At 49.5% G+C, this 27,439-nt stretch overlaps 1 protein-coding gene and 1 long non-coding RNA gene across 17 annotated transcripts in view; both read left to right on the top strand.

Annotated features, from left to right (window-relative positions):
* The window catches only part of LOC144382337 (uncharacterized), a 1,106,857-nt gene that overhangs the window by 645,416 nt on the left and 434,002 nt on the right, over positions 1-27,439 (top strand). The window lies entirely within an intron of this gene.
* CRACR2A (calcium release activated channel regulator 2A) overlaps positions 1-27,439 on the top strand; it is a 153,658-nt gene that overhangs the window by 91,328 nt on the left and 34,891 nt on the right. For 14 of the 16 annotated variants that reach the window (XR_013449059.1, XR_013449058.1, XR_013449060.1 and 11 more), the window contains 8 exons: positions 1,287-1,332; positions 3,219-3,325; positions 7,133-7,451; positions 11,141-11,273; positions 16,506-16,587; positions 16,697-16,811; positions 24,644-24,745; positions 27,160-27,236. Coding sequence is in view for 13 of the 16 variants with exons in the window: in XM_078075501.1 (XP_077931627.1) it covers positions 1,287-1,332; positions 3,219-3,325; positions 7,133-7,451; positions 11,141-11,273; positions 16,506-16,587; positions 16,697-16,811; positions 24,644-24,745; positions 27,160-27,236 (981 nt within the window). In the remaining 3 variants the exon portion in view is untranslated. The remainder of the gene's footprint in view (positions 1-1,286; positions 1,333-3,218; positions 3,326-7,132; positions 7,452-11,140; positions 11,274-16,505; positions 16,588-16,696; positions 16,812-24,643; positions 24,746-27,159; positions 27,237-27,439) is intronic. The other 2 variants (XM_078075503.1, XM_078075502.1) reach the window with 1 other exon arrangement.

Genomic DNA, 27,439 nt, shown 5'->3' with positions numbered 1-27,439 from the left:
GGACAGATTCAAGCGAATGAGCAGAGGAGAATAACAAGGCAGCTCTCTGCGTATGGGTCTCTTTGATGGAGACCAGCATTTGTGCAGAATCACATGCCTGAAGCATTTCTGTGCTGTCGCATGCTTTACAAGCTTAGATTCTGCAGCCGCTGACAGCCCAGATGTGGCCGATTTTTCCTCCACAGTGAAATCACCAGGTAGTGACAGAGAGCAGTGGGAAAAAGGAGTCAAGTAGAGAGATAATGCTGGGGTGAGTGATAGTGGGAATGTGGAGTTGGAGATTGGGGGGAGGAAGTGGGGGGAATTGGGACAACGGCTGGGATGTGACAAGAGAAGGAAGGGACAAATGGAAACAATTTCAGGACACTCAGGAACACGTGCTTGGGAACCCAGCATCTATACTGTAGGGCTCCTTATAAAACTTGAGTGAGATCAGGACACTTTGCTGCCACTCCCCCACCCTCCATGGCCTCACATCTCTTTTGGAGTAAAATCCCAAGTTCCTACAATGGCCCACAAGACCGCGAATGGTCAGGTCTCTACGTGTCCCCCCACCCTTCTCTGACCTCATGTCCTAATGGTTCTCCTCCGAGCACTCTGATGCCCTCCCTTCTGTTCCTCACACACATCCTGTAGAGCTTGACTCCAGGCTTTGCCCTAGCCATCTCCTCTGCCTGTGATGCTCTTCCCTCAAATATCAGCATAGCTCCCCTCTCCTGCAAGTCTCCACTCAGATGCCGCCTCCTTGAGCACCCTACTGAGCTACCACTGCACCCTCTGACACTCTTTTTTCCATATGCCTGCTTCATCTTTCTCAATAGCAATGACCCCTGCACTAAAATAAAATTCCCCGGGGACAGGAACTCTTTCTTTAATTCATTGTTTGTAACCTTAGTAGCTAGAACCGTGCTGAGCATGGAGTGGGTGCTCGGGAGACATTTGTTGAGTGACTGCATGCATGCATGAAATGAATGGGTCAGAGAGAGAGCACGCGCACCCAATAGCAAGCTCACAGGTGCTGCGGGAACTCCTGGTCACCCTCTAGGGGAGGCTCTCCCTAGTGGTAGGATCCTGAAGTGCATGATCCTGAAGGATCTGTCTGTCCCCTGGCCTCCAGCCGACTTACACACAAACTAGCCTCTGTCACAATCCCCAAGGAAAGACACACTCCCTGGGCTTTCCACGTGAAGATTTTCTCTGCGCACATCTCCCTGGCAAACCGGTCGCTATTGGATCTATCCACTGCAAACACCATGTCTGAATAGATACCCCTTTTCCACTTGCAGGGAAAGGAACAAGCATCTTCAGGATGAACGGGACATACGTTATCAGGTAATTGCCCCATGCTCCTTTTCCCGACCGGATTTGGGTCCACTGGCAGCCAGAGCCCATGCTGGGACTGGCCCAAGAATGTCCTTGACGTCTGGCTCATCCTTTCTGTGTGAGCAGACAATGGCATGGATTTTTTTTCTTTTAAATAATAAAAATGCAGGGTGGCCTTCTGAGTAGCAGTGTGTGAATTTTCCATGAAGTAACACACTTGCCTCTTGGCATAAAGAGACTAAAATATTTAAGAGGGTCACAGATCGCTTCAACATGGACATGGTAGATCTATCCAGGAGATGGCACAGTTGAAATATCATGATCACTTTTAACCAAAATGCTCACAGGTTTTTTTTTCCCCCCTTCATTAACATGTTTAATCTCTTGATGAAAAATTTGCATTTTTATACCATCATAGAACAAATTAAAAATGTATATTTCACTATTAACAGTTGATTTTAAGTACACATTTTTTACCCTACGGGGACCCCTGTTTCTCTGTACCTGAACACCACACTTACATACTCTCCCAAATAGCACAGAATCCTATATGGATTTATAGGTCTTCACTTTGAGCCACATTAAACAAAATCAAGGATGCCATGTTCTCCCACTCATCTTCCCCTTTAGATAGGAGCCACTGCTCCGAAGGGACAGAAAAGGAGGACAGGATTCACCGATGCAACTTCCTAATCATCAGGATCTAGTACATCATGCATTTCTCATGTGTCCTTGGGCAAGTCATCAGCCTGTCCAAACATGACCCCAGCTCTCACATGAGGAAATCCTATCCTTTTTTCCATATTATAGGGATTTTTGAGAAAAACTCTTGCAAAGAGGAGGGTCATAGGCTCTGGGCCCTGAGCTGGACAGTGGCCTGAATGTGGTCAGCATACGACAGCTGGTTCACAACTAAAAATCCCTGGGGAGAACTTGTTATACCCCCATTTCTTTCCTGCCACTGACTGGCAGCAAATTTCTCTACCACCCACCTCTATGTACTGTCAGAGCAAGGCTTCAGCCTACACATGTTTGTTTGATGATGATAATGGTTATAATTGTTTTAGAAGTAACACTGAATTTGTTTTAAAATTTCCAACCAAATGTCACCCTAATCCCTTGACCTCACTTCCCTTCACCTGCCAAACTCATTTTGCTTTGAAAAGGAAATGGAATTAAGAACCCCAGTGGGGAATAGAAGAAAGAGGGATAAAATCATGTTCATGCTGAATAATAATTAAAGATTAATTTGGAATCATTATAGCCATACCTTCAGGGGCCCTGGGAGCACTGCAGCCCCTCCTTCTCTCATTAAGAATCACTGGGAATCGTGGGGATAGCTGGTTAATGAGAGATTCCTCCTATGATCTAACTCCCCCTCACGTCCTGGGAGACATCTGCTGGGGAGCACCGTGAGCAGGGTTGTAAGCCCTCACTTGCCGCGGGGCACCGGGCTAATCGATCCTCAGGGCTGGTCCCTTTCTCATTTCTGGGGCTTTGGAAATAAAGACGAGTTGGAGCCATGCAGATGAGTGTGATTTAAAGATGCACAGTCTTTTCTGCCCATTCATACCTTCCTATGCCTTCCACATAATCTCTTCTTGTCATCTTGCAAATTGCCAGTACTGCTGTGAAGGGTAACAAGGTGGACCCCAGGCTCGAAACTGTGTATTGATTCGTTCTATTAGATTGTTGGGCGGGAGATGGAGGGATCCTGATGAGAAACAATAGCAAAAGGAAAGAGTAAGAGAATGCTAACAGGGAGACCAGAACATTGCTTACTTCAGAATTTGGTTTAGAGCCTGACCTTTGAGGTGGGAAAGTGGAGCCCTTTCTGCTCAAACATTGGGACAAATCAGCAGGCGTGGATCTGAGGGCATTTTGTGTTTCTACAGAAAGATAAGGCAGCCAAGGCAAACACAGCTGCTTCCAAGGCGAACTGGAAACAGAGATCTGGCTCTGTGATAGGCAAATACTTGGACAGCAGAGGGATTCTTAGGAGGTAAGTCATCCCTGATTTCTTCATTCATTATGTGTTCCTTTGTCTTGCACCCATCGGCTCTCAAGAAGTGGCCCAGGGTGGGGAAGCCCAGAGTCATTTGCACTCACTCCCCTTGAATCTTGGAGGACATGTTCCTTTCTGTTCTGACATCCAAGTGGGAGGAGGACTGTGCAGGGCAGGTCCCTGGGACAGGACATGGTCTTCTAGTGTGTGTCTGCAGATAGGAACTGAAGAGGTGCTGTAGATCAGCAAAGGAGAGACAGAGAGAGGAGATGAAAAGGGTCAAGGGAGAGAGGTGGAGCGTGGCTGGAAGATACTCTCTGTTGGGCAGAATGGACAGAGGGGCACCTGGGTGGCTCAGTTTGTTGAGCATCCGACTCTTGATTTCAGTTTAGGTCATGATCTTGGGGTCCTGAGATCGAGCCCCGTGTCAGGTCCCACACTCAGCACAGTGTCTGCTTGTCTGTCTCACTCAGCTCTTCCCCCTGCTTTCTCTCTCTTTCTCTCTCTCAAATAAATAAATATATAAATAAATAAATAAATAAATAAAATCTTTAAAAAAAAATAAATAGCTCAACAGAGGGATACAATTTGGGATCCAAGTTTCTGCAATAATAGTTGGCCTGTTGGTTGCTCAGCACTGAATATATTCATTCAACAAACATTCACTGATTGCTTAATCTGTACCAGACATTCTTTTGAGTTCTGTGATGTCTCCAAAAATAAATTAAACACGAGTCCATTGTTGAGTGCCTACTATGTGCAAGATATTTTGCTATGTGCTAGGTATACAGTGGTGAGCAAAAGAGACCCTAGCTTTCGTAGAGCTTAGGGTGGAGGAAAGGAAACAGACAATAAGCAGGTAAGTAACAAATCACGCACCCTGAATTCCAGGACAGGCTTTGGCAGAAGCCACTGCTCTCTGCTGCTCGTATGTAGCCTTTGATGGCAAAACCAAAAATAAATTTAGTCATGCTAAGCTGAGGATTTTAGAGGATGTCAACAATGCTTGAGTATTTCCCAAATCAAAAGCTTTTTCTAAGAAATACTTCATTTTAGGGCTGTTTCAGTGGCCATTTCTTTTTTCTGGTTGCAAGGCCTTTCAAGAAACATGCTGTGTATGTATGTGCACACTTGTTTGCATGGACACGCATGCATGCACTCACGTTTGTAAGCAGAGTGAAAGTGGATGGAATACTAATTGTGTTCCAAAGTGGATAAGCAGTCCGTAGGCTTGTTAGACTGTAGAAGAAATTTGTTGGAAGGAAGACAGTCAGCTTCTATTCAAAACTATGATTTTATAAATAAGTGGGAAGGTCCCTGAATTGCTACAGAATTCTTTATTTTGTATCAAGGGACCCAAATTAAGTCACCATTTTTGTGAGCACTCTATCTTAATTTATCTTTCGGAGTTGCACCTAACTTCAGAACAATAATACATGCAGTTTTTTTTTCCTTTCCCTTCCTATTATTGGTCCTTAGGAAGAATAAATAGTATAAGCCCGGGGGCACAATGAAGGGAACTTCACTGTTCTGCATATTCTGTGACCTTCGCCTACCTTCTTTCTCCTTTGGCCCTGTCACCTCCTCACCTAATTTGCATTCCATTCTCCTTTCTAATCCTTGCATGTGTGTGTGCATGTGTGTTTCAGTTTGGGACTCAAGGTTCTCCCTGTCAGACTTCCATTTAAAACCCTTCTTGGCTTTAATTATTCCCAGAGACCTGAACTCATGTGCCAGGAAGGGTCTATGAGGTCTTTGCTCGAAAACCTTCTGAGAATACATTGGCTCACGTCTGGTTGCCCAGTTCCCTCCACCTCCTTCTGCTTTTCCTTGTTCTTGATGCTCAGATGCTTCTGGAAGCAAATATACACATAGGCCTCTGAGGCCACTTACTCCTGACGCTGACTGGCAGGGACATTGAAAGAGAAAGAGAAAGGTAGGAAAGGCAGGTAGAGGTGCCCTGCCTGGCTTCCTTGCAACCCCAAGCCCATCCACAAATGGGCAGCTGCTTCTGAGCCAGTGGTGGGGCTCCTCCCAGAGCAGCAGTCCCCCCTCACTCACTTTGCTGAGGGCTGTTTTGTGAACGCATCTGTTTTTATGCTTTGTCTTATTAGGGAGGTAGGCAGGACACATTGTATGGTGAGGAAATTGAAGGCTGGAAGAGTTGAAGTGTTTTCCCTAGTGGCACAGTCAGTAAGGGGCTGGTATTGTGACCACAGCCAAGGCTACCTGATTGTTAATTGAAGATGCTTTATTTCCAGATCTTTTATGCTCCTTTCTTCACATCCTTTATTCTTCCTTTTTGGCATTTCTCATAGCTTGTTGAAGTGTATTTAGTTGTGCCATTACTGCTTCAGCCCCCCAACTAAGCTGAGCATGCCATGAGGAGGGCTGTATCCATCTGTGCATGACTGTGTCGTTAGCTAAATACCTGGTGGTAATCATCACCACCATCTTCCTCATCTTCATCATCACCATCATCATCACACCACCTTCATCATCATCACACCACCACCATCATCATCATCACACCACCTCCATCATCATCATCACACCACCTCCATCATCATCATCACACCACCTTCATCATCACCACCACCTCCATCATCATCACACCACCTCCATCATCATCATCACACCACCTTCATCATTATCACACCACCTCCATCATCATCACCACCACCTCCATCATCATCATCACCACCTCCATCATCATCATCATCACACCACCTCCATCATCATCATCACCACCACCTCCGTCATCACCACCATCTCCATTATCAACATCACCACCATCTCCATTATCAACATCACCACCCCCATCATCATCACCACCACCTTCCTCATCATCAGCACCACCACCTCCATCATCATCATCACCACCTCCATCATCATCATCACCACCTCCATCATCATCATCACACCACCTTCATCATCACCACCACCTCCATCATCATCACACCACCTCCATCATCATCATCACACCACCTCCATCATCATCATCGCACCACCTCCATCATCATCATCACACCACCTTCATCATCACCACCACCTCCATCATCATCACACCACCTCCATCATCATCATCGCACCACCTCCATCATCATCATCGCACCACCTCCATCATCATCATCACACCACCTTCATCATCACCACCACCTCCATCATCATCACACCACCTCCATCATCATCATCACACCGCCTTCATCATTATCACACCACCTCGATCATCATCATCACACCACCTTCATCATCACCACTACCTATATCATCATCACACCACCTCCATCATCATCATCACACCACCTCCATCATCATCATCACCACCTCCATCATCATCATCATACCACCTCCATCATCATCATCACTACCACCTCCATCATCATCACCACCATCTCCATTATCAACATCACCACCTCCGTCATCATCACCACCACCACCTCCATCATCATTACCACCTCCATCATCATCACCACCATCTCCATTATCAACATCATCACCATCTCCATTATCAACATCACCACCTCCATCATCATCACCACCACCTTCATCATTATCATCACCACCACCTTATCACCTTCATATTAATTAAGCACTTACAGAAGTGTGTTGGGTGACTGAGCTAGAGAATGCAGGGTCTGTTTTTTGTTTTTTGTTTTTCCTTTCTTGGAGCTCTCTGCCCCCAAGCTGTGATGCTCTTCAGTTAGTTGTTTGTCACAGAGCTATCAGGCATCTCTCCAGTTTCCATATTAATATATTGTATGATATTCTCCCCATCTCTTTTTCTTCCCTACACCAAAATAGCCAGTCAGAGGAGGAAGAAGATGTGTTTGTCCTCCCAAGGAGGAGAAGCTCCCTAGGCCTGAGTGGATATCCCCTTCCAGAAGAGGAGCCAGGGGCTGAAGGTCCACTCCCCCGGGTACTCCGCAGAATCATCTCCATTGAAGAAGACCCCCTGCCCCAGCTCCTGGATGGCAGCTTTGAGCAGCCATTGAGCAAATGCCCAGAAGAGGAGGAGGTTGCCCAGCAGAGGGTGGAAGGACAAAGCCAGCAGGCCAGACCCTTGGAACCCATGCCTGCATCTCCCCGAGGACAGCCTGTTGGAAAAGAAGACTTGTCTAAGGTAAGGACACATTCTATGTTGGTTTGTAGATGTCACTTTTATACCTGTCCATTGCATTTGAACCCAAGAGCCCCAAAGGCAGCTCAGGAAGTCAGATGTGGCTGGTCTCATGAATCACCCTATTTGTGTCCTTCAGATACCAGCTTGCCCTTTTGAACTGAGTGTCACTAGGGAGGCTCAGGGGTCCTGGAAAATTCTCTTTATAACTTCTGTGGTTTGCCGCTATGTTCTCTTTTCTGATTCAGATTCAAAAGCATTTAAAAAGTGGCTACTTTAGACAGACATCTTGTTTGGCTTTTAGCATAAGCTATCACATACTTTTAAAATTGCACATCTTCTCTTATATTTTGTAACTGTTCTCAGCAAGGCCAATCATTGCTTTGTAAAGTTGTGTAATCATCCCAATCGGCTAATCATCCCTTTATTCCCAAATGCCCTGCCTAGTCCTCCCTTCAGGGTGCTTCTCCTCTCCCTCACCCCTCCTGCACTCCCAACCAGGGCTTCCTGCTCAATGCTGCAGGAAAAGGAGGCCATAGTAACCATCTTCCTCTGGTCCGTGGTGATGATGTTCCTCACCTTGTTTGTGACCCACGCCCAGAAATAGACTCCTCCAGCCCTTCACCTCCCACTGGACCTTCTGAAAGGCTACAGAAATGCCCATGACAGTGTGAAAGAGACTCCTCCCTATACACTGGGGCGGCCCTGTAGGACTGAGCCCTTGCCACTTGAGCATTTCCAAACGGCCGTATTAGCATGTGTGCCAGGAAAACTTTCCGACCACTGCAGGGACTCCTTGGCATCGGTTGTCATTCCTGGGCCTGGATTAAGATGCCTCATATCCCTTCTCTGAAGGGCCTTGGGCCAGCAGGCGAGTGAGAACTGGATGGCACCAGTGGTGGATAGCGACCCCTCCCTCCTCCATGCCCTTCCACACCCCCTTCAGCACAGACCTGCACCTGTGGGCAGGGGGCACACTGGGGTTTTAAATACCTATGCTCTGCTCCCAAATGTAAAAGTGTCAAGAGGTCAGTAGGAGATGGGGTAAAGGGAGGAATGAAGCATCCAGGTGTGCTGGGCCATGTGAGCTGATGGGGTGCATCAGCAGTCTTCTCCCCTGTGGCAGATGGGGAAGTAGAGGCCCGGAGGGGCTAGACCTGGTCTGGCCCCCCAGGGACTTGAGCCCGACCTGCTCGCCGTGTGCTCTCATGTGGGTGCTAACTCTACCACGTGTGCTACCAAGTAGCCTGGGACAGAAGCTGCTGCAGACAGGAAGTGTGCTCTCGGAGAATCACGGGGAAGCTTTACCAGAGGGTCTGCCCTTTGGAAGAGTGCTGTGAGGCAGGCCCTCCTACGCAAGGCTGCTGAGGCATCAATCCGTACGGCCTTTCTGGAAAGTAGTCTGATAACAAGAATCAAGAATTTAGAAATTCCACATCCTTTGAACCAGCACTTCTACTCCTAGCAATCCTTCCTAATAACCAAGTTCAGACAAAGATTTAACTCAAAAATGATTATGTATATTAGCAAACACTTGAAAACATTCAGTAGAATATTATAGCACTATTAAAAATCACATTTTCAAGGGGCGCCTGGGTGGCTCAGTCAGTTGAGCTTCTGCTTTCAGCTCAGGTCATGATCCCATGGTCCTGGGATTGAGCCCCATGTCCAGCTCCATGCTCAGCAGGTGGTCGGCTTGTTCCTCTCCCTCTGCCCCTCCCCCCATCGTGCTTGCGTGTGTGCAGGCACGCTCTCTCTAATAAAGAAATAAAATCTAAAAAAAATCACATTTTCAAGAAACTTTAGTGACTTGGAGAAATATTTATAATTTAATAATATATGAGAAAGAATAAAATTGTATATAATATTCCAGATCTCTTTAAATAAAACATGTATTCATTCATCTACATAGAAAAAAGCCTAGAAGACATGCAGCAAAATATGAATAGTGACCACTTCTGGTTGGCAAGGTAGATTATGAATAATTATTATTTTCTTCTCTACTTTTCTGTTTTTCCTAATTTTAAAAATTAGCATGTATTACTTTTATTTTTTTAAAGCTTAATTTAAAAAAAAAAAGTGGCAGGACAGAGAATGAGAACAGATCTTACTCCAGCCCCCTCCCCCCAGTCTGGCTGACACACTGCGGATTGTCCCCCAGAGGGAACACAGGTTATATGAGTGAACATGAGTCGGGGTTCGCTGCGCCTGTGAGGTGGGGCCTGCCCAGAGCTGGACAACCAGTGTGTTGATCTTTGGCCTGCAAAAAAACCCCTGCTCTTCCTAGAACAGGGCCAGGACTGCCTCAGCAGCCAGACCCGTCTTCTCCTGCTCTGGGCTTCTCATTGCCCACCTGGAGACATGCCTAGGGATACACGGATTGCTGCACTGAGCTTTAGTCGCAAACAAATGACAGCTGGAGGCAGAGGCTGAGCAGGGACCAGCAGTCAATGCCCTATGCATTATAAAAATAAAGAAAATGGGGCAGAGGGCATAGTTTATGAGTACGGGTTTTTTAAGTTTAGTCTAAACTCCTGTAATTGACCTTGAATTCCCTCCTAAGTACTGCATGGAATTGATTTCTCCCCAAAAGGCTGTTGATGGCTTTTCTCTGAGACTCAAGTACTGCTAATATCTGCTGCCACTCCATTATAGTATTTGCTCAGTGAGAGGAGCTAATTCCCCCAAATCCGCTTCTAAATAGATTCAAAAGAGCTTCCTTGTTTGGCCAGGCAGGGCTGGGCTGAGCCTGGAGGCAGGATTTAGCCGAGCAAACAAGCAGCTCATGGGAAGGAATGATCATGCAGCCGAGAGGACTTTGTGCCCAAAGGCAGCTCCTTACTCGGCTGCCCCGGCTGTCCTTGAGCATGTTCATCCCCCACTGGGCTTTAGGGTCCCAGACTAACTCAGGGGCAGACCTGCTCCCAGTCCATGCCGGCTGCTGGGCCAAGAAGAAGGAGCGCACGGATGGTTGACTCTGGAAAGCTCCGCCCAGTGGTCTGGCCTGGCCGATTTCCCAACCTACTGAGTGGAGCCCGTTTCCCAGGCAGATGGGGTCCTAACCGGAAGCTGATGAGACGGAAAGATGAGCACTGTGCAGGGAGGCAAGTAAGAGCGTCCTCCATTCAGTCCAGGCTTTCAGTGCTAGGGCAGACATAAAGGCCCCCTCGCCCACCCTGGGCCTTCTCTGCCCCTGTGATACACCTATGCCTTCTTCTGTCTCTCCTTGCCCCTGCAAACATCCCACCCGTCCTTCCCCCGGACAGAGAATCTCTGCCTCCTCTTTAAGCCCCGGCTCATGGTGTCCTCCCCTGTGGACCCTGGACTCCCCGTCCATGCTCCCGGAGCACCTGGAAGCATGTGTTGTAATTATTTGTTTATACGGCTGCCTCTTCCGTCCTCGGCCAGCCGGGTCTGCCTCCTCAACCCTGTGTCTTCTACCCACGGTTCACAGCACAGTAGGCAGACAACAAATGGTTGAATGAGTGTCTCTCTTCCCTCCTGCTGATGCTAGAAGGAGCCCTTATGCCCAGAGCCCAAAGCTACTTGCATCCCGGACTGGAGTGGCCCCCCTTGTGCTGGTCTGGAGGCCAGGTCCCCACCTTGGCCTGGACCCTGTAGGGACTGGTCGAGGGACAGGTTGTAGCAGGAGGAGGGGCCAGTGGCCATGCCAGTCTGTCTGCCGTCCACAGGAGGAAGCCCCTCCCTCCAGCCCAGACCGGCTCTTCAAAATCGTGCTAGTGGGCAACTCCGCCGTGGGGAAGACTTCCTTCCTGAGGAGGTTCTGTGAGGAGCGGTTTGCCCCCGGCTTGGCAGCCACTGTGGGTGAGTTCTCGGGGGCCCCCTCTCTGGGGAGGGGAGGGAGTGAGAAGTGGGCCCAGTAAGGGACTGGGGGCCCAGTGGGAGTGGCCGTGGGGCCTGGCTGGTAGGGGGCCCTGCCCGTTTATTCCCCAGTGAGGCCAAAGGAGCAAGGTCAAGTCCCCCTCCTGCACAGTGCCAGCCACGAAGCTCGTTCCACTGAACGCTTCCTTTGTCCAGCCTGAGGGGAGCTGCAGCTGACAAAGGTGGGCTTTGGGCCCCATGTTTCCCTCTGAGCCCGTCTCTTTTTTATTGTTTTTTCTCCATTTTCAGCAGGGCCCTGAGTCTTCAGGCTCCTCCTGAGGTGTGCACCCCAACACTGCAACCCCTGCCTCCCCCACGGGCCAGCAGCTTCCTGCCCTGCCCCTCCCCGTGTGTGTGCGCGTGCATGCATGTGCGTGTGCGTGTGCGTGTGTGTGTGTGTGTGTAGAGGGTGCGGTGGAGGACAGCGCTCTGGGTGACTCCTTTTACCATCACATCTTACCCGTTCTGCATCCCAGGCCTGCTGGGGGACAGCTGGATTTCATCGTGGAAGCTCATTAGGCTCAGCTATTAATGGATGATCATGGCTTAATGTGTTCCCACACTTGAGTAATATTTTATTCAGAGAGAGGCCTTTGTTCCCTTCACCCAAAGTTGCTCATTGCATTGGAAGATGTGGCAAGACCCAAGGGCATATTAACCTTTTAGCTTCTACCTTTTGCTTGAATCACTCAAGCAAAAAATAAATCCCCTGAGAGACTGCTATGTACCATTCAGCCGTAGTGATAAGGCAGCTGTATTTGAAAATATATTGATGTGATCTGCATATTTACCATGGGCTTTTGTATTCATCATTTCAATCTATCTTTGCACAACCCTGGGGAAAAGTACTGTTACCAGCCCAATACACAGATCAGGAAACTGAGGCCCAGAGAGGTTAAGAGGCTTATCCACATTCCCTCAGCTGGTTTAGTGCTGATATTGGCCCCTCACGTGCCCCTTCTATACCATTCCACATACTGAGTTGTGTGTGCTCAGCACCCAGCAAGGGGTGAGGACACTTGCCCACCCTAAGAGGTGAGCACGGGTTGGTATAGGCAGGGGAGGCTGCTGAGGTTCAGAGGGACATCAGGAGTCCTAGATCTTCATCTCAGCTCTGCCACTGATCAGCTGCGTGACCTTAGGAGGACATGTTCCCCCTGGGGCTTCAAGTTTCTCCTCCTGGAGGATTTGAACCAGGTCACCCAAGATGGCTTCCAAGCCTGGTTCTCTGTCCAGACCATTTTTGACCTTCAGCTATCTGACAAGCTGGCTCTATAAGACAAACTTTCCCTGCTCCAGAACCCTGCCTGGGGAGGTTCCGTATTCTTCCCCTTCCTTCCAAATTTGCTCCTGCAGATGGGTCTCTTCCCACATGCTTCAGGCATCCCGTTCTTACTATTGGGTCTTTTCCTATGCTGTTATCATCTGGAACATTCTCCTGTCCCCTCCCTTCTGTCTCATTCCACCCAAAGACTGAGAGCATCCCCAGATGAAGAATCAGGTCCCTGACAGGAAGAAGGGCAGAGCTTGTGACCCAAGCCTGGAGAAGCCTGGCCTCGCTGGCCTTGTGTGAGCCCAGTGTCCTGCAGGAAGAAATGGCTGCAGGAGGAGGACTCACCTTCCCAGGGGCGTTCCGTGGGGTAGGCCCCCACAAGTCAGGGCTTCATCACAGGTTCGTGGGAGACGGGGGTGCATGCCAGGCCCTCGGCCCTCAGAGGCATCCCTCTGAGCAAGGTGCACAGTGTGTCAATGACATCCCTGTCAATGAAATCAGGGAATCAGGGGCCGTTTACATTTCCAACTTTTGTGCCCCTGAGCTGGAAGCCTCTGAAAAAGGAAAAATCAGACTAATTTGCACTTCCCAGGAGACCAATTATGGAAACACCTACAATTTAGGAAGGGAAAAATATCAAAGATTCCAAATCAGGAATGCCCTTCATCATACTGCGCAGAACATGCTGGAACAGCAGCTGAAATTAGTCTCCCTGCCACACAACGTGCGTTGTCCTGGTACACATGTCAGTAACAGATGTCACACCAGCCACCAGAAAGCTGCTCCCTTTAAAGAGACAGAAGAGCCACCGAATCCTGCTCTAGGGCCAGAGCAGTCCAACCCTAGCCTGGGGCTCGGGCCACCCGCCACCTGCTAAGGGCAGCAAAACCACTGGCAGCACCACAGCCCTAACAGAGACTCGGCGGTTCCCTAAATCGTACCACCGCCACCAAAGGGGACTTCAGGTCTCCCACTCCCTCATATGGATATGATCCATCCTGGGCTCTTGGCTTGTGCACAATGTAAACGCTATAATACAACAGCGTGACTTGGGGGCCCTGCCCACCCCTCCTTAGGACCAGCTGACTCCTTCAAAGGCAAGGGCTTGAGCCCCGTGGGTGTCCTGGAGATGTCAAATGATGGTTTCTGTAGGACATCGGAGCTCATTTTGTACATGACAAGACTGATTAATAGAAGCTAAAGCTCCCTGGAAACCGGGACTCTGAGGCCTATGCTCCTTCCACTGCCCCACATTGGTTCACATACCCCTGCCGTAAGTCACAGGCCACCGCCCAAGGTGTTTCTTCCAGAAGTTTTTTCCCAACAGAATGCACTCCGCCCTTTTTGGCCTCCAGTCTGCTTTCTATCCCACTCCGCATCTCTACAGAGAAATCCCTAGAGTTTTTCTCTACGACAACTTTCAGGCCCTCCCCCTCCCAAATCCCCCCTACTCTAAATGATATCTTGAGCCTGTCTTGTCCAGAAGTGAACATCACCTTTCCTGGAGTCCATCAGCCCAGCTGTATTCCACACCATCCCCTAACAAGACACGACCCAATTCTCAGTGCCGGGGACCCCTGACGTCCAGCTGTCATTCAGGAATCAGTTAGGTTGCAAGTTGGAGGTCACTGCCATGTGTTTATTGAATGCTACAGCTGAACTTCCAGATTATGAACATCTGACCTATCCCTCTACACCGTCCATCACCCCTCATTTGCAGGTGAGGAGTGAAGACACCCCAAAATGACGTAATATCATCAAGATCGCATAGCTGGTCAGAGGCAGAACTGAGACTGGGCATAGCATGGGTTGCCCAGCTCCTGAAATGTTAGAACTGTCTGTGGTCTTAGAAACCAGTTTATTCCAGGCTCTCTGGTCCCACGTCATTGTGTGTTGCCTGCTCTGTTGGATTCGGACTCCTTGTGCTCCTGCCACCGCCCCCAGGCTCTCCCCGCGGGCTTCTCAGTTTCCTGGGCCTCTCTGTCTGAGGTTTTCAGAGACGAGTACATCGTGTACCCAGCTGAGACTCTCAGCAAGCTCACCACAGCACAGAACCCATTTTGCCAGTACTCCTGCCCCCTGCAAGACAAGCTCCCTGTCCTCCAGCAAGTACTTAGGCAATGAGAGCAGGACCATGACCGTAGCCAAGACCCAGCCGCCCCAAGCAGCACCACCTGCCCCTCCGCCTGCTTGCCTTTCCACTCAGGAGAGGGCTCTGTCCTCAGGGGCTTTGGACCCTCAGCCTGCTTTCAGATCAGGCCCTGAAGGTGTGTCGACCATGGTCGGCTTTCTGCTGAGTTGTTATCACAAAGCAGGCAGCTCCTTCAGTCCCCCAGAGCAGAGACTGGGGAAGCCCTTGCACTTTTCGCTAAGAAGAAAACTCACTCCCAGATTCAGCCCAGCCAGTCATAATCCGTTTTGCTGGGAGCACTGAGCCCTGAGCTTCCTGGGCGAAATGAGGCTGCCAGGTGTCCCTGTGTACAGGGCGCTGCTGCAGAAAGAATGAGCCTCAGGGCTGGGCTTGCAACTCGCTGCCCAGCGTGGGCAAGACACCCCGTCACTGGGCATGCGTGTGTGTGCATGTGTGTGCGTGTGTGCATGTGCGCGTGTGTGTATGGATGTGCGTGCACGTGTGTGCCCGTGCAGGTGTGCGGATAACAACCCTCACGTGGATGTCACAGGAGCGCTGTGACGGTAGAGAGATGGCACAGGAAACCTAGAAATATCAAGCATTCTACCAACTGGACAAATCGCTCTTTTGCTCTTCCAGATGCACCAATGCACTCCCCTCTTGGCCTCACCTGTGAAGCAGAGGGCTTCTAGAGCCCCTGCTGGTCTGACATTCTAGGAGTGGAGGACTCTCCCGCCTTCCTGCCACTCCTGGGCCCCTAGGGCACTAGGGCCTTGCCTGGAGACCGTGGCTGGGATGACCTTTCCGATTTACTGCCTCTCTGTCGTCTCTTTTGTCTCTCTCTGGCCAAGCTTCTGTTGCTGTCCCTTACTGAGCCTTCCATGGCAGTCACATAGGATGTCCCAGTTCCTTCGCCCCGGGCCTTTTTGAAGGTGGCAGGGGATGCCCTCTAGTTCCCAGATCAGATACCATGAGGGGGAAGGACTTTTTGAAAAGTGTTAAACATTTGTGAACATTCTTACACGATGTAGGAAAGAGGAATATGTTCTCAGAGAAACTGCATTGAGGTCCTTTTCTCCGAGGGCCACTGTGGGGTACAGTTCTTGTCCCTCTGGACCAAGACTCTGGGTGGGGTCGAGGCCGCATAGAGATGATTTTGACTGGCCCAGGGGCTAGGATTAGGAGCTCTAAGCCCATCTCAAGGGTGAATGCTGCTTTTGACTCCCTCCCTTACCCCTTCTCTTCTCTTCTGACCCTCCCTCTACCCGCCACCCCTCCCCCACGTCTCCACATCCTTTGCATTGGCAGATGGAAGTCTGAAAGTATGATCAATCCCCCACCCCACCCCCTGGGGATATTTGAATTTTGTTAGGGGAACTTTGAAAAGAATTTTAGGGAGTAGGGGGAGAAAGAAATAGGAGGACTGTCTCCTCCTCCATTTTTGCAATGAGGGAGTAAATTGGTGAAAAATAACAATTATCGTTGCCTTGGTATATCGTTTCTACATATGTGATCTCATTTGATCCTTATTATAGAATCCCTAAAGAGGGTGTGGATTACATTACAGTGAGGAACCTACGATTCAGAGAGGTTAAGTGATTTGATCCACAGCCCACAGCGGCTAAGTGGCAGAGACAGGACCAGAACTCAGGCTCCCTGGGGCTAGGGGGAACCTGCACAGGGAGGCTTGTTGCCCCTGGCCTCACATGCTTCAGGACATGTTGGGGGTCGTTTTCTGATCCGGAAGTGATAGGCTCATTCCACCTTGCAGGCATCGACTATCGGGTGAAGATGGTGCACGTGGACGACTCGTCCGTGGCGCTGCAGCTGTGGGACACGGCGGGGCAGGAGAGGTGAGGAGCACCCCTGGCCAAACCCTGCCTCCTCCACCGGCCACTGAGAGGGCTGCAGGTGCGGGCTGCGGGGTCCATGCAGCCCCTGACGTGTGGTCCTCGGTGGCAGGTACCGCTGCATCACTCAGCAGTTCTTCAGGAAGGCCGATGGTGTCATCGTCATGTACGATGTCACCGCCAGACAGTCGTTCCTGTCGGTCCGGCAGTGGCTGAGCAGCGTGGAGGTGAGCTGGTGACCTTCCTAGGAGCGCTGATGCTGACTCCTGCCTCCCCCTTGTCCCTGCCCGTCTCCTGCCCGGCCCTCTGCTCTTCCAAAACCTGATTCAGAGCCCGCCTTCTCTGGGCGTCCATACGGCCATTCACCCAAGCCACAGCCCTCGGTACTGGGGATGAACTGACACAGTCCCTGCCCTCATGAAGGTGGGGACTTGAAAAACAGATCACACCCATAACTGTGTCATTACAATCGCCATAAGTGCCTCGAGTGAATGGGCTGGGATTGGGGGAGGGCTCAGAATGGAGAGAAACCGGTGTTTAAACTGAGTCCCACCCATGTTCTTCCTCCTTTTTGCCCCTCTGTGTTGTTCTGGCTCCCGTGGGCCCAGCTATGCCCAGCCCAGGAGCGGCTCCACACAGTGTCTTGGGGACTCTGTCACAACCCTTCACAAGAGGGGAGGTTGATCTACAATGTGAGCGCCCCCGGCTCACCCCAAAGTCACCCTGGGCAGGACCCACAGGCAACAGCCCTGTTCTTTGAATTCTGGATTAACTGTAAGACTCAACTCTCTTGATTTATGCTTGCAATAAGTTGCTGTGTAAGTGCTTTGTACTTTCTGACCATCTGCATCAGATGCAGCCTTCTCAAGGCCAAGGTCAGGGCGGACAAGGCACGGATTTATTCGACAGGGCCTCAGCGGAGTCTTTTTTTTTTTTTTTTTTTTTTTGGTGCTTTAAAAAACGCTATTGCTTTATTCAGCGGAGTCTTTTAACAAAACCATCAGCTAGGATGCCCCACCTCCTTCCACCTGCAGGATCCATGTGTTGTTCATGTATTTGTCTAAAGCACTGCCAGGCACTGTTCTAGGCTCTGGAAATCATAGCAGCAGATAAGAGACAAGGTTCCTGTCCTCGTGGAGTTTACTTTCAACCTGCTGCTCAAGCCCCTAAGACCTGGCATAGCCCTTACCTACTCACCACACTGTGACACTGCTGTGAAGGACACAGCTGCGAACCCAGCTCCCTGTCTCTGGGTCTCCTGAGAACTGACACTGTGTAACAGGCGCTTGGCATGGGCCCCACAGAACTAGCGCTCAACAGATGTGGGAGGAGAGAATGGATACCATATCGTTGGGCAGGCAGAATCCTGGAGTTGTTCATTTCTTCATCCTTTTGGCCCTAAGATCTGTGATTCCTCCCACCAAAATCTGTTTCTCTTAGAGTTTAGATTGGCTGGGCCACTCCTTTCTCTGCTGTGAATCCACATCCCTCTCATTTCCAGGAAAAAAGAAGGAACAAGAGTGGAAACCAGATTCAAAGGTTTCTCTGAAATTTGCTTCATACAAATTATTTCTCGAAATGATCGTGCTTGAGAAATTTACAGTAGAGAAAATGTTAAGTTTTGACATGTGGTGAATGGCTCTACGCCGAGCTAATAATGGAGGCAAATGGGATGGGTAATCTGGAAGCAATTCCTGTTTAAACTTTGGAATTTATGACATGATTTTTTTTTTTTGATAGTGCGGCAGATTTATCTTCCTCACAGAAATTAAGCACCAGGAGAGACATGAGGGATTGTCTAATCTGGTGGTTCTCAAACTTTCTTCCTGGGAACCCTGGGGACATGAGGACTTCCCCCAGGCACTGGGGAGGGCTCATCCCCCAGATCATTCAGCGCCACCTCTGCTTCATTCAGTTTTCTCTATTGGAAGTCCAGGCACAATTTTGTTAGACAGGAGGGCTTCCCTGTGAAAAATCACTGATCTAAAGCAGCCATCTCATTCTCGAAGGAAGAAATGGAGGCCATGCCATCTGCACCACCCAGTCTCTTCCCAGCTGTGCCCGTGTCGTTGTCCCCTGATATCGACATCTTGAGACAGACAGGAGCAGGCGGAGGCAGTTCGAGTAGTCTGGGATGAGTAGGGATGGACAGAGGAGGCAAACTTGCAGAACTGTGCTCTCTGCCTTCAGTAGGGGCTGTCGCTTCTGAGGCCCCGGTTTTGCACCCAGAGCCCAGGATCTGGCTGGGGAGGCGGAATATCAGGTTGAATTTGGCAGCGGCGGCGGTGAGGCAAAGACAGCCAAGGGCCACCGTTGCAGCTGGAAACACGAGTTCGGTCATTCTCCGGAAAACCGGGCCAAGCCCCGGATGTCTGGTGTGTGCCCAAATGGGCTGAAAAGCATTGTCAGCACGTACCCAGCAAGAGTCCCCAGGGAAACCCTAGTGCATCGATGGCCCAGGGAAGCCACACGGAAATGCACTTAACTCAGAATTCTCCAGGTGAGGGTGGGGCTTTCCTCTATAATTTGGAGTTTGAATGTTCCTTCTTGAGAATAGCAGCAGAAGGTACAGGTAAACTCTAAATGGGGCTGCCAAACCTGGATAATCAGGATTCACCTGTGGTGCTTTCAAACAAAACAGATGCCAGGCCTTCTCCCCCAGATAGAATGATTCAGAGCCTGGAAATACAATTAAGAAAAAGAAAAAAGCAACAGTTCCCCAAGTGATTTTGATTCTCAGTTGCCATGATTCCAAGCCTGAAAAGTGCTTCTCAAAGTTCAATATGCATAGGAATCTCCTGGGGAACCTTGCTAAAATACGGAATTTGACTCAGCAGGTTCAGAATCTTTGGTAGGCCCCGAGGTTCTGCATTTTCTAACAAGTTCTCCAGCGAGGCCAATGCGGCCAGGCCGGGGACCACACTTTGAGAAGCAAGGCCCTGAATCACTTTCAAAGATGTCTGTGTTCCTTCCACAAGAATCCGCCAGACCCACCTGTCTGGCGCGGGCGAGGCGCTCTGGGGGAGTCGGTGTGGGGACCCAGTCCAGTGGCCCCGGGGGATTGCAGACAAGTGCGGGGGGCGGGGGGCGGGCAGCGGTTGTGTGAACCTGTGAACAAGTGTCAGATGGCGGAGTGTGTCGAAGGTGTGGAACAGTGGGTTCGTGAATGCAATTATTCTCAAGATTCTTGAAAAACTAAAGTCATTCTGCCTTGGCAACCAGCAATCAGAGGTGTCAGGTGACAGATTAAAACCTGACACCTAATTTGATCAGAGGGAACTGAAAATAATAAGTACTTTGTATTTGTGGAGCACCTTATTTTTCCATGGAGCTCCAAGCACTTTGCCAACTGCCTCACTCGGAGAAGGGAGGGTGGAGGGGAGCTTTAATAACAGGCTTCACGTTCTGAAGCCTTATTATTAAGTGAATGCTGGCCAGCTGTTGGCATCGCCCCTTCCTCCCGCAACCTGAAAAGCAGTGCAAGAAGAAAGGGCTTAAATTGCCCCAGATTATATGTGGCAAAGACTCACTCTTGGAAGAGGTTGTGTGTGGGGGGGAGTAGATGCTTGGTGGGGCTGGGGGGCGCTATGGAGTCCCGTGAAAGGAAGTTCTTACCATCCTAGCTCAGCACTTCCTGGCCGCGAAACTGGCCAGTCACCCGATGACAGAGTGGATCAGAATCTCTGACGGGTTCCTCCTGGCCCCCGCATTCTTACGGCGTATGGCATTTGATCCTCTGGGGGGGAGAGGGGTCCAGGGTGGAGCAGGAGTGTGCGCAGATGAGCGGACCCTAGAGGATCCTTCCAGTCCCGACGGAACCAAAATCCTTTGGCGCAAGAGACCTAACACACACCTGCGCAGCTTTATGAGTTGGGAGAGCCCGGCCCCCATGGCTGGCCCCCTGCCCCACCCTCCCTCATTCCCCCCACCCCTAGGCAGCTCTACCTTGCCCACAGGCCTTCTGCAGGAGAGGCCCAAGCATACTCTGTGCTGATTCTCCTGTCATTTTACATTCCCTGTGTACCTTATAGCACATCAAAGCAGGTAGCCATTCCTGCCACCTCAGTTTCCCCAGCCCTCCCCTACCTCCTTCTCATCTCTGCTGGGTAGAACTGGTTTAACCAGTCTAATCTAGAGAAGAAACTGGTTGGGCTCTCAGGGTCCCGTGTTTAGACCATGGGACAATCTGGACATCTGGAGACTTTGGGGCCTGTATCAGTTAGGGAAAATCGGCTTTGGTACAAGCCTGAACGGGCTGGTATTTTCCCCGAATCCAGTTTGTGGGTCCCCAGTGTCTGCAGTCCTGGCATGTTGAACTTCCTGCTTCAATCTTTTGTCACTCTGAGGGCCGCGTATTGTTTGGCCTGTAAGTCAAGGAGGTGGAAAATGACGGGGTCATGAAACCAACAGGAGCAGCGACCCGAACTGGGAAAAAACTTGGAGATTAATTTAATGCAGCCTCTTATTTTATAGATGAAAAGTCCTGCGATCCAGAGAGAGGAAGTGACTTGTCCAAAAGTCCCCACAGCTTGCCAGACGCGCAGCCAGAACTAGAGTCTAGTTCTAGCCACTGTGTTATGCTGCATTATGCATTATGTGACAAGAACATCACATGGTCCATGGGCGAAATCTGCTTCTGAAAAATAGGTGTTCATTTCTTTTTCAGTCCTTCCCATTTCCGCCTCAAAGCAGAACACTTCGTTAGCTCAGAGGGGCCCGGCGCACTTTCCTCTCCCTTTGTGGACCACTAGCTAATTCTCATTCTGTGATCTTTGTTGCTGGAGGCAATGCACAGCACAGAGCAAAAAATAGCAGTTTGATTTTTTCCCCCATGTTCCAAGTTGAGCTTGAAGTGCTGGCAGTTTAAAACGAACTACACAAATAAATCTTGTTTTGACTCATAGTCCAGGGGGTGGATAAATATGGAAACCCCCAAGATATAATTTTGCAGTCATTTTTTTCTTAGCATAACTACATGCCTTAATGTGCTGAGAAATTTTTTGTTCTGGCTCCAGAGAAATAGCAGCACTATCCTGGCTAAGTGCTTTTTCTTGCCTCCCAGCAAATGGATATTAACACACACACACACACACACACACACACACACACACAAACTACAGCCAACCAAACCCAACAGCTGCACGTTCTGAGCTGAATGCCAGTCCTCTGCTCCAAGTTGACAGCTCATGTTATTTAAAGTCAGAGGTGGGTAATCTTTTGAATTTCAACACGTCTGTCTTCCAACAAGCTCAAGTTCAAAGAACGGCAACTAAAATGGTTGGAGGTATGGAGAGGCTTCTGGGCCGGGTGTCAGCGGATAGGAACCAGCTGCGTAGGTCCATCTCATAGCTCACAGAATAGAGTCTGTGAAAAGGAGTGGGTCCCACACACACAGAGGTCATGTGCCCGGCTAAACAGCTTCGATTCCTTCCTCTGACCTGCCATGCCTACAGAGTTCTACCAGCATCTATAGAAATGTCACCAGAGGCGGGGGGGGACCTTAGACTTGTTTGCCAAAGGAGGTGCGCTTTAGACTTTTAAAAGGAAGCGTTGCTTCATCTGGTGGGTCATGATGAGCCTCTTTGTGCCAAGCAGTACACAGGCTGGGTACCTGAAAGGTGTAAGGTTTGGGCAGAGAGGGCCATGAGACAACCACCCCAGCCCCAGTCCTCCCCATGGCCCTGTGTTAGAGCCTGGTGTTGGGCCAGGGTGCTGATGACTGACTCCCATGATGGATGGCACACTCTCTGGCCTTGTGTGTGTGCTCACTTATTTTTGCCATATCTTTGGAGATGCGCCTAATTCTTTATCAGAGGCGGGCCAGGGCCCATAGAGGGGAAGGGAGTTGTCCACAGTATTTGCATAAGAGAGGAACAATGCGAAGAACAGAAGCCACAGCTCAGGTTGGGCAGGGGGGAGTGGGGAGGGCTTTTTTCTGTTCCTTCTAAGATGTTTTATTTTTATATCCAGGAATTGCTTTAAAAAAGAAGACTGCTTCTCCCCCCCCCCCCCCACTTTCCCTCAGAGAGGCAGCCCTGCTGTTTGTGGTGCACAGGGCTCAGATGTTGGGCTTGTGACTCTTCCCTATCTGATCCTATTTGGTCATTCGGTACCCACCATCCCTTTTGCAGGCGAAGAGACTGAAGCCATCACCCATTCCAACATACCTGAATCCAGGTTCAAATTCCGCCTGGGGATTTCAAGTCTGATGCTCATATTGTCAGAGTTTCCATGTCAAGAAATCCCACAAGCCTTAGTCATCCCTCACACATAAATCTACAAATATCTTTCATGTGCTCTACACAGCAAGCCTTTTGGCCCATTTCCCTGCTTCCTCCTCTTTTTTTCCTTTTCTGTGAAAAAGTCTTCGCACAAGTTTCTGTGGCACAACACAGTCAGAAAATGGGGCTATTCCCATTACCCAGCACTCTGGTAAGAGGAAGCCACAGCATGGTCTCTATGCCGTAAGACGTTTCTCATTTGCAAATACTTGGAATAGGGTGCGATCCACTTAGCACCTCAAGTACAGTGCACATAATTTGATCTACTTTTGATGGATCAGAAGACACATTCCAAATCATGGAGTGCTTTTAAGCCATCATTACCAACATAAATTACCATCTGACCATGGATAAATGGAAATACCACTTTGAGAGAGTTCTAGTTAATAAGACACTAAATAGCAGAGAGTTCACTGGAAATCAGAATTTAGAGAAAAATGTTGGAAAACTGTGGACCCATATACTAAAGGGTCCTCATAACTCGGTGACTTTGTTATTGAATGTTCTTTTGGATTCTCTGAGCCTTAACGTTCTCATCGAGTAAATGAGAATTTTTTTCACTACGGAACTGCAATAAAAATGAATGTGTAGATTAAGGAGCCATGGAGGCTTAATCTCAAATACAATTGCATTCAAACTGAAAACATGTGAACCTATTGGAAGGACTTGGGACATTTATTTGAAGTGGTTAGATCCAGTGGCTAAACTCTTGGCAAAACTGTAAGCAATTGTTGGTTTCTATCATCCCCCAACCCTCTCTATTTAGTAAAACATTTTAGCTACAATGAATAACTATTGGTTACCAAATTATTATTAAAAGCCCCTAATTAAATATCTCACTAAGTAAAAATAACAACCTGCTTACATGTGAATATTATCATATTTACTCACTTAATAGCTGCGCACCGTGGGCCCTTTGTTTGCCCTCCTGAGAGGCACGTGAACTACACACATTTCGCAAGGGAGGACACCCCGGGGTGCAGAGACTCGGGGGTGTGGGCCCCTGGCTGATATGCCACAGTCACCGGGGGAGTAAAGAAAGTTGACCCCGTGAATACGCCTGTTACTTGTGGCTGAGAAGTGGAGCTTCTGTGGCCACCGAGCTCTTCCCCACACAGGCCTCAGTGCACCTGATGACAGGGATCTGTACTGCCCCGCGTGGTGACCTCCAATTCCGTATACAACAATCATAGACTGGGCGCTGGGGACCCAAAACCATGAATCAGAACTGGACCCAACCCTCAGGGAGCTTATGTGCCCCATATGAGGCCCCTGGAGATGCCACTTCTAATCAAAGCAGCCCCTCGAACTGCTCCAAAGCTCACTGCATTAATTCCTTTGCTTCATTCTGGTTCATTTAGACTAAGTCTGGTCACTTAGGAGTGCTTTCAGGGACGCTATCAGCCGTGGAAAAGGACACATAGTTCACTGGCGTCTACTGTCCCCTCATCCTGTTACCCACAGCACACCTGGGGGAGCCTGCTTGTCCCATCCAGCAGGGATGAGTGCGGAAGGAGGGAGGGGTCACTGCACAGCCGAATCTGGGAGGCACCCAGAGGCAGGCCCGAGGCACCTTGCAGAAGCCTTGTAAACTGAGGCCCTTGGAGAAGGTGACGCTCCCTCTCAGCTTTTGGGATGACTATATTCTCGCCTGGCCTGTTGTGGCAGCAGGGGATTCGCAAGCCAGATTGTTATCTTTCCCACCAGCATTTTAAGCCTGCCCTTCTGGGCTTTCCTTATGGATGCTTCTCTCAGTTGGGGGATTATCTGTTCTGCAGGAAGCTGTGGGAGACTACATCCCTGTTCTTCTGCTGGGCAATAAAATTGACAACGAGAAAGAGCGGGAAGTTCCACGAGGCCTCGGAGAGCAGCTTGCCAAGGTAAAGAGGAAACGTTTCCGTCTCTCTGGACAGGGTGGGACCCTGAAGGCAGTCAGGCCTGTGCCCAAGAGCCTTGGCGGGAGCTTTCTCTGGAAACCCCCTGGGAAGCAAGCAAGTGGGCAAGGTGGGTGTCCTGGCGTCATGGGAATGGCCCAACTCCTGCGCACATGGAACTTTCTATAGAAAGCCACACATCACAAGATAGAGTTGGCTGGGGATGACCAGAGTATGGGGAGTTTTCCCAAACTCTCTTCCTTGGGGCTCAGAATGATAAGTTCTTAGATAGTAAGAGGTTACTTATTTAAATCCCCTATCTGATACTGGAATCTCTGCTGTGTTTCCACTTGATCACCTCCAGGGATGAAACACTCGCTATCTGTAAGGCAGCTTGCTCTTCTTCGAACAGCTCTGTTAGAGAGCTTATCCCTTCTATCAAGATTGAGCCCCAGGCTGTGAACTTGAGATAAACTCAGGGCACGCACTTGAAAACGTAGCATTAAAATAAGCATCGGTGGCTCAGTCGTTAAGCGTCTGCCTTTGGCTCAGGTCATGATCCCAGGGTTCTGGGATCGAGCCCCGCATCGGCTCCCTGCTCCGCGGGAAGCCTGCTTCTCCCTCTCCCACTCCCCCTGCTTGTGTTCCCTCTCTCTCTGTCAAATAAATAAATAAAATCTTTAAAAAATAATAAAAATAAAAAATAAATAAAGTAAAATAAACATCGGCCCTCTTGCCCAAGCTGGGGACCTAAGAGGCTTGATGGAAATCAGAAAGCAAACAGTGCTCTCTCCTCAGCTGTTTCTCCTGCCACCGAGTGGTTTTCAGGGAACTGTATTTCTGGGAAGATGGAGGGGCTTTCCAGCCCCAGGATTCCATACTTTTTAGTGTGCTTGCTCTAAACAGGGACTCATGGCCCCCAAGGCTGGGCAAATGGGCACAGATGGTAAGGGTCAAAGAGAAAAGGAGGAAGAAGGGTGATGAGGTAGCTGTCTCTCTGCCCTCCCTTATCCACAATACCGAAATTTGAAAGAGCTCTGCCAACAGAAAGGTTTCTCCTAACTCATCTGGCAGAAAAATCTGACCAGAACTGACGGGAAGCTACTTACGGTCTTTGTTTACCTTGCTCGAATGAATTTTCAAATGTTTCACCAAAGAAATATTAGTATGTTTGATTATAGGGTGCTATCCCAGACCCACGGAGGGTAATACAATATACGGTATATACATCTGCTATTTCTCTGAAACTAAAAGTCTCTGGATTCCAAAGTACATCTGGATCCAAGGATTTTGATTAATGAACTGCAGACCTGTATTTTTATCATCCATTTTTTCCTTTTGTCTTTTTTTGGTCCGTTGAAAGCAAACAAACAAACAAAAACAAGGTTCAGAGAAGTTGTGATTGATTCAATTTATCACACAGGTCCTCAGGGGTGGAGTCAGGAAGACAGCTGGAAGGCGAATCATGTCTTCTAATTCTAGATCCTATTTACTCTCCCTCCCCCCACCATGGAGCCTTTATTCTTCCACAGACTGACCCAGCGTCAGGCTCCAGCAGCAGTGTGGACGGGGGCTGGGTGAAGAGGACAGAGGATGGAGCGGGGCCCCTGGGGTGTGAATCAGGAAAGCGGAACTGGGAGCCAGTGTTTGTAGAGTCTGCTGATCTGCAAACCACAGCAGAAGTGTCCTTGCTGAGCTGCCTGCATCCCCACAGGGCATCAGCCTCCAGCCCTCCCTGCCATTAGCACTGTCCTGAGGAAGCAGGAAATCTGTTAACAGGAATGATAAATGGATATAATGATGAGCCTTGGCCAAGAGCAGCACAGCCTCTGCCTACTGAAGTGATGGACAGTTGTCCTGTGGCCTAGGCAGCTGGAATATTAATTAACTGGTGTGAAGGAGGTTTTCTACTGGAGTGCCTTCGTGACATCTGCCCCAAGGGTCGAGGAATGCCAGTGTCCTGGGAAAATCCCCGCCATTAACTCCATAAGTCATTGAATGAACAAACCCACCATTTGCACCAGGCCCTTGGTTTCCCTGCCTGTGCAGTGGGAAGAACATGGCCCGTCCCGGCCTTTGTATCTTTGCCTGCATTGTAGGCTGGTGCGAAAAGGAAACGAGCATGTACATACCTGCGAGCAATTTGGGGAAGTGTAAAGCACTAAGGCAGCATACTGTTTTGTGTTTTACAATTGTTATAGCTCACCTGGGAGACGGTTACAGAACTTGCCTTAGACAAGGAGCCCGAGGAGAGGAAAATCAACCTCCTCCTACAGAGTGGGGAGGGGGAGAGGAATGAAAGGGGTGTGCGAGGGGAAGTGAGGGATGTGGGTAGATGCAGACAGGGTGTTCTCCCACCTCCCATGGCTCCGTTGAGCTCCCCCAGTACTCTTTCAGTCCCCTCTGTTTTATGATTCTAGGAGAACAATCTGATCTTCTACGAATGCAGTGCCTATTCCGGTCACAACACCAAAGAGTCCCTGCTCCATCTTGCCAGGTAAAGAGGCACATCACAGCAGACAGGGGCCAGTGGGAAGCACTGCATTCACCTCTGTGCAGACCATACTCCCTCTGTCTGCCTGAGCCTTCTGGGTAAAGGGGCTGGAGGCCTAGGCCTTTGTGTGGGATTCAGGGACAGCCCTCTGAAATACAATAAGGACAAAAAAGAAAGCCTCCCTGCCTCTCACCCCCACTGTAGTC

The sequence above is a fragment of the Halichoerus grypus genome, chromosome 6, assembly GCF_964656455.1.
Source record: "Halichoerus grypus chromosome 6, mHalGry1.hap1.1, whole genome shotgun sequence".
Lineage (NCBI taxonomy): Eukaryota > Metazoa > Chordata > Mammalia > Carnivora > Phocidae > Halichoerus > Halichoerus grypus.
The sequence above is the reverse complement of the archived record's forward strand: the minus strand, read 5'-3'. Positions and strand labels throughout refer to the sequence as shown.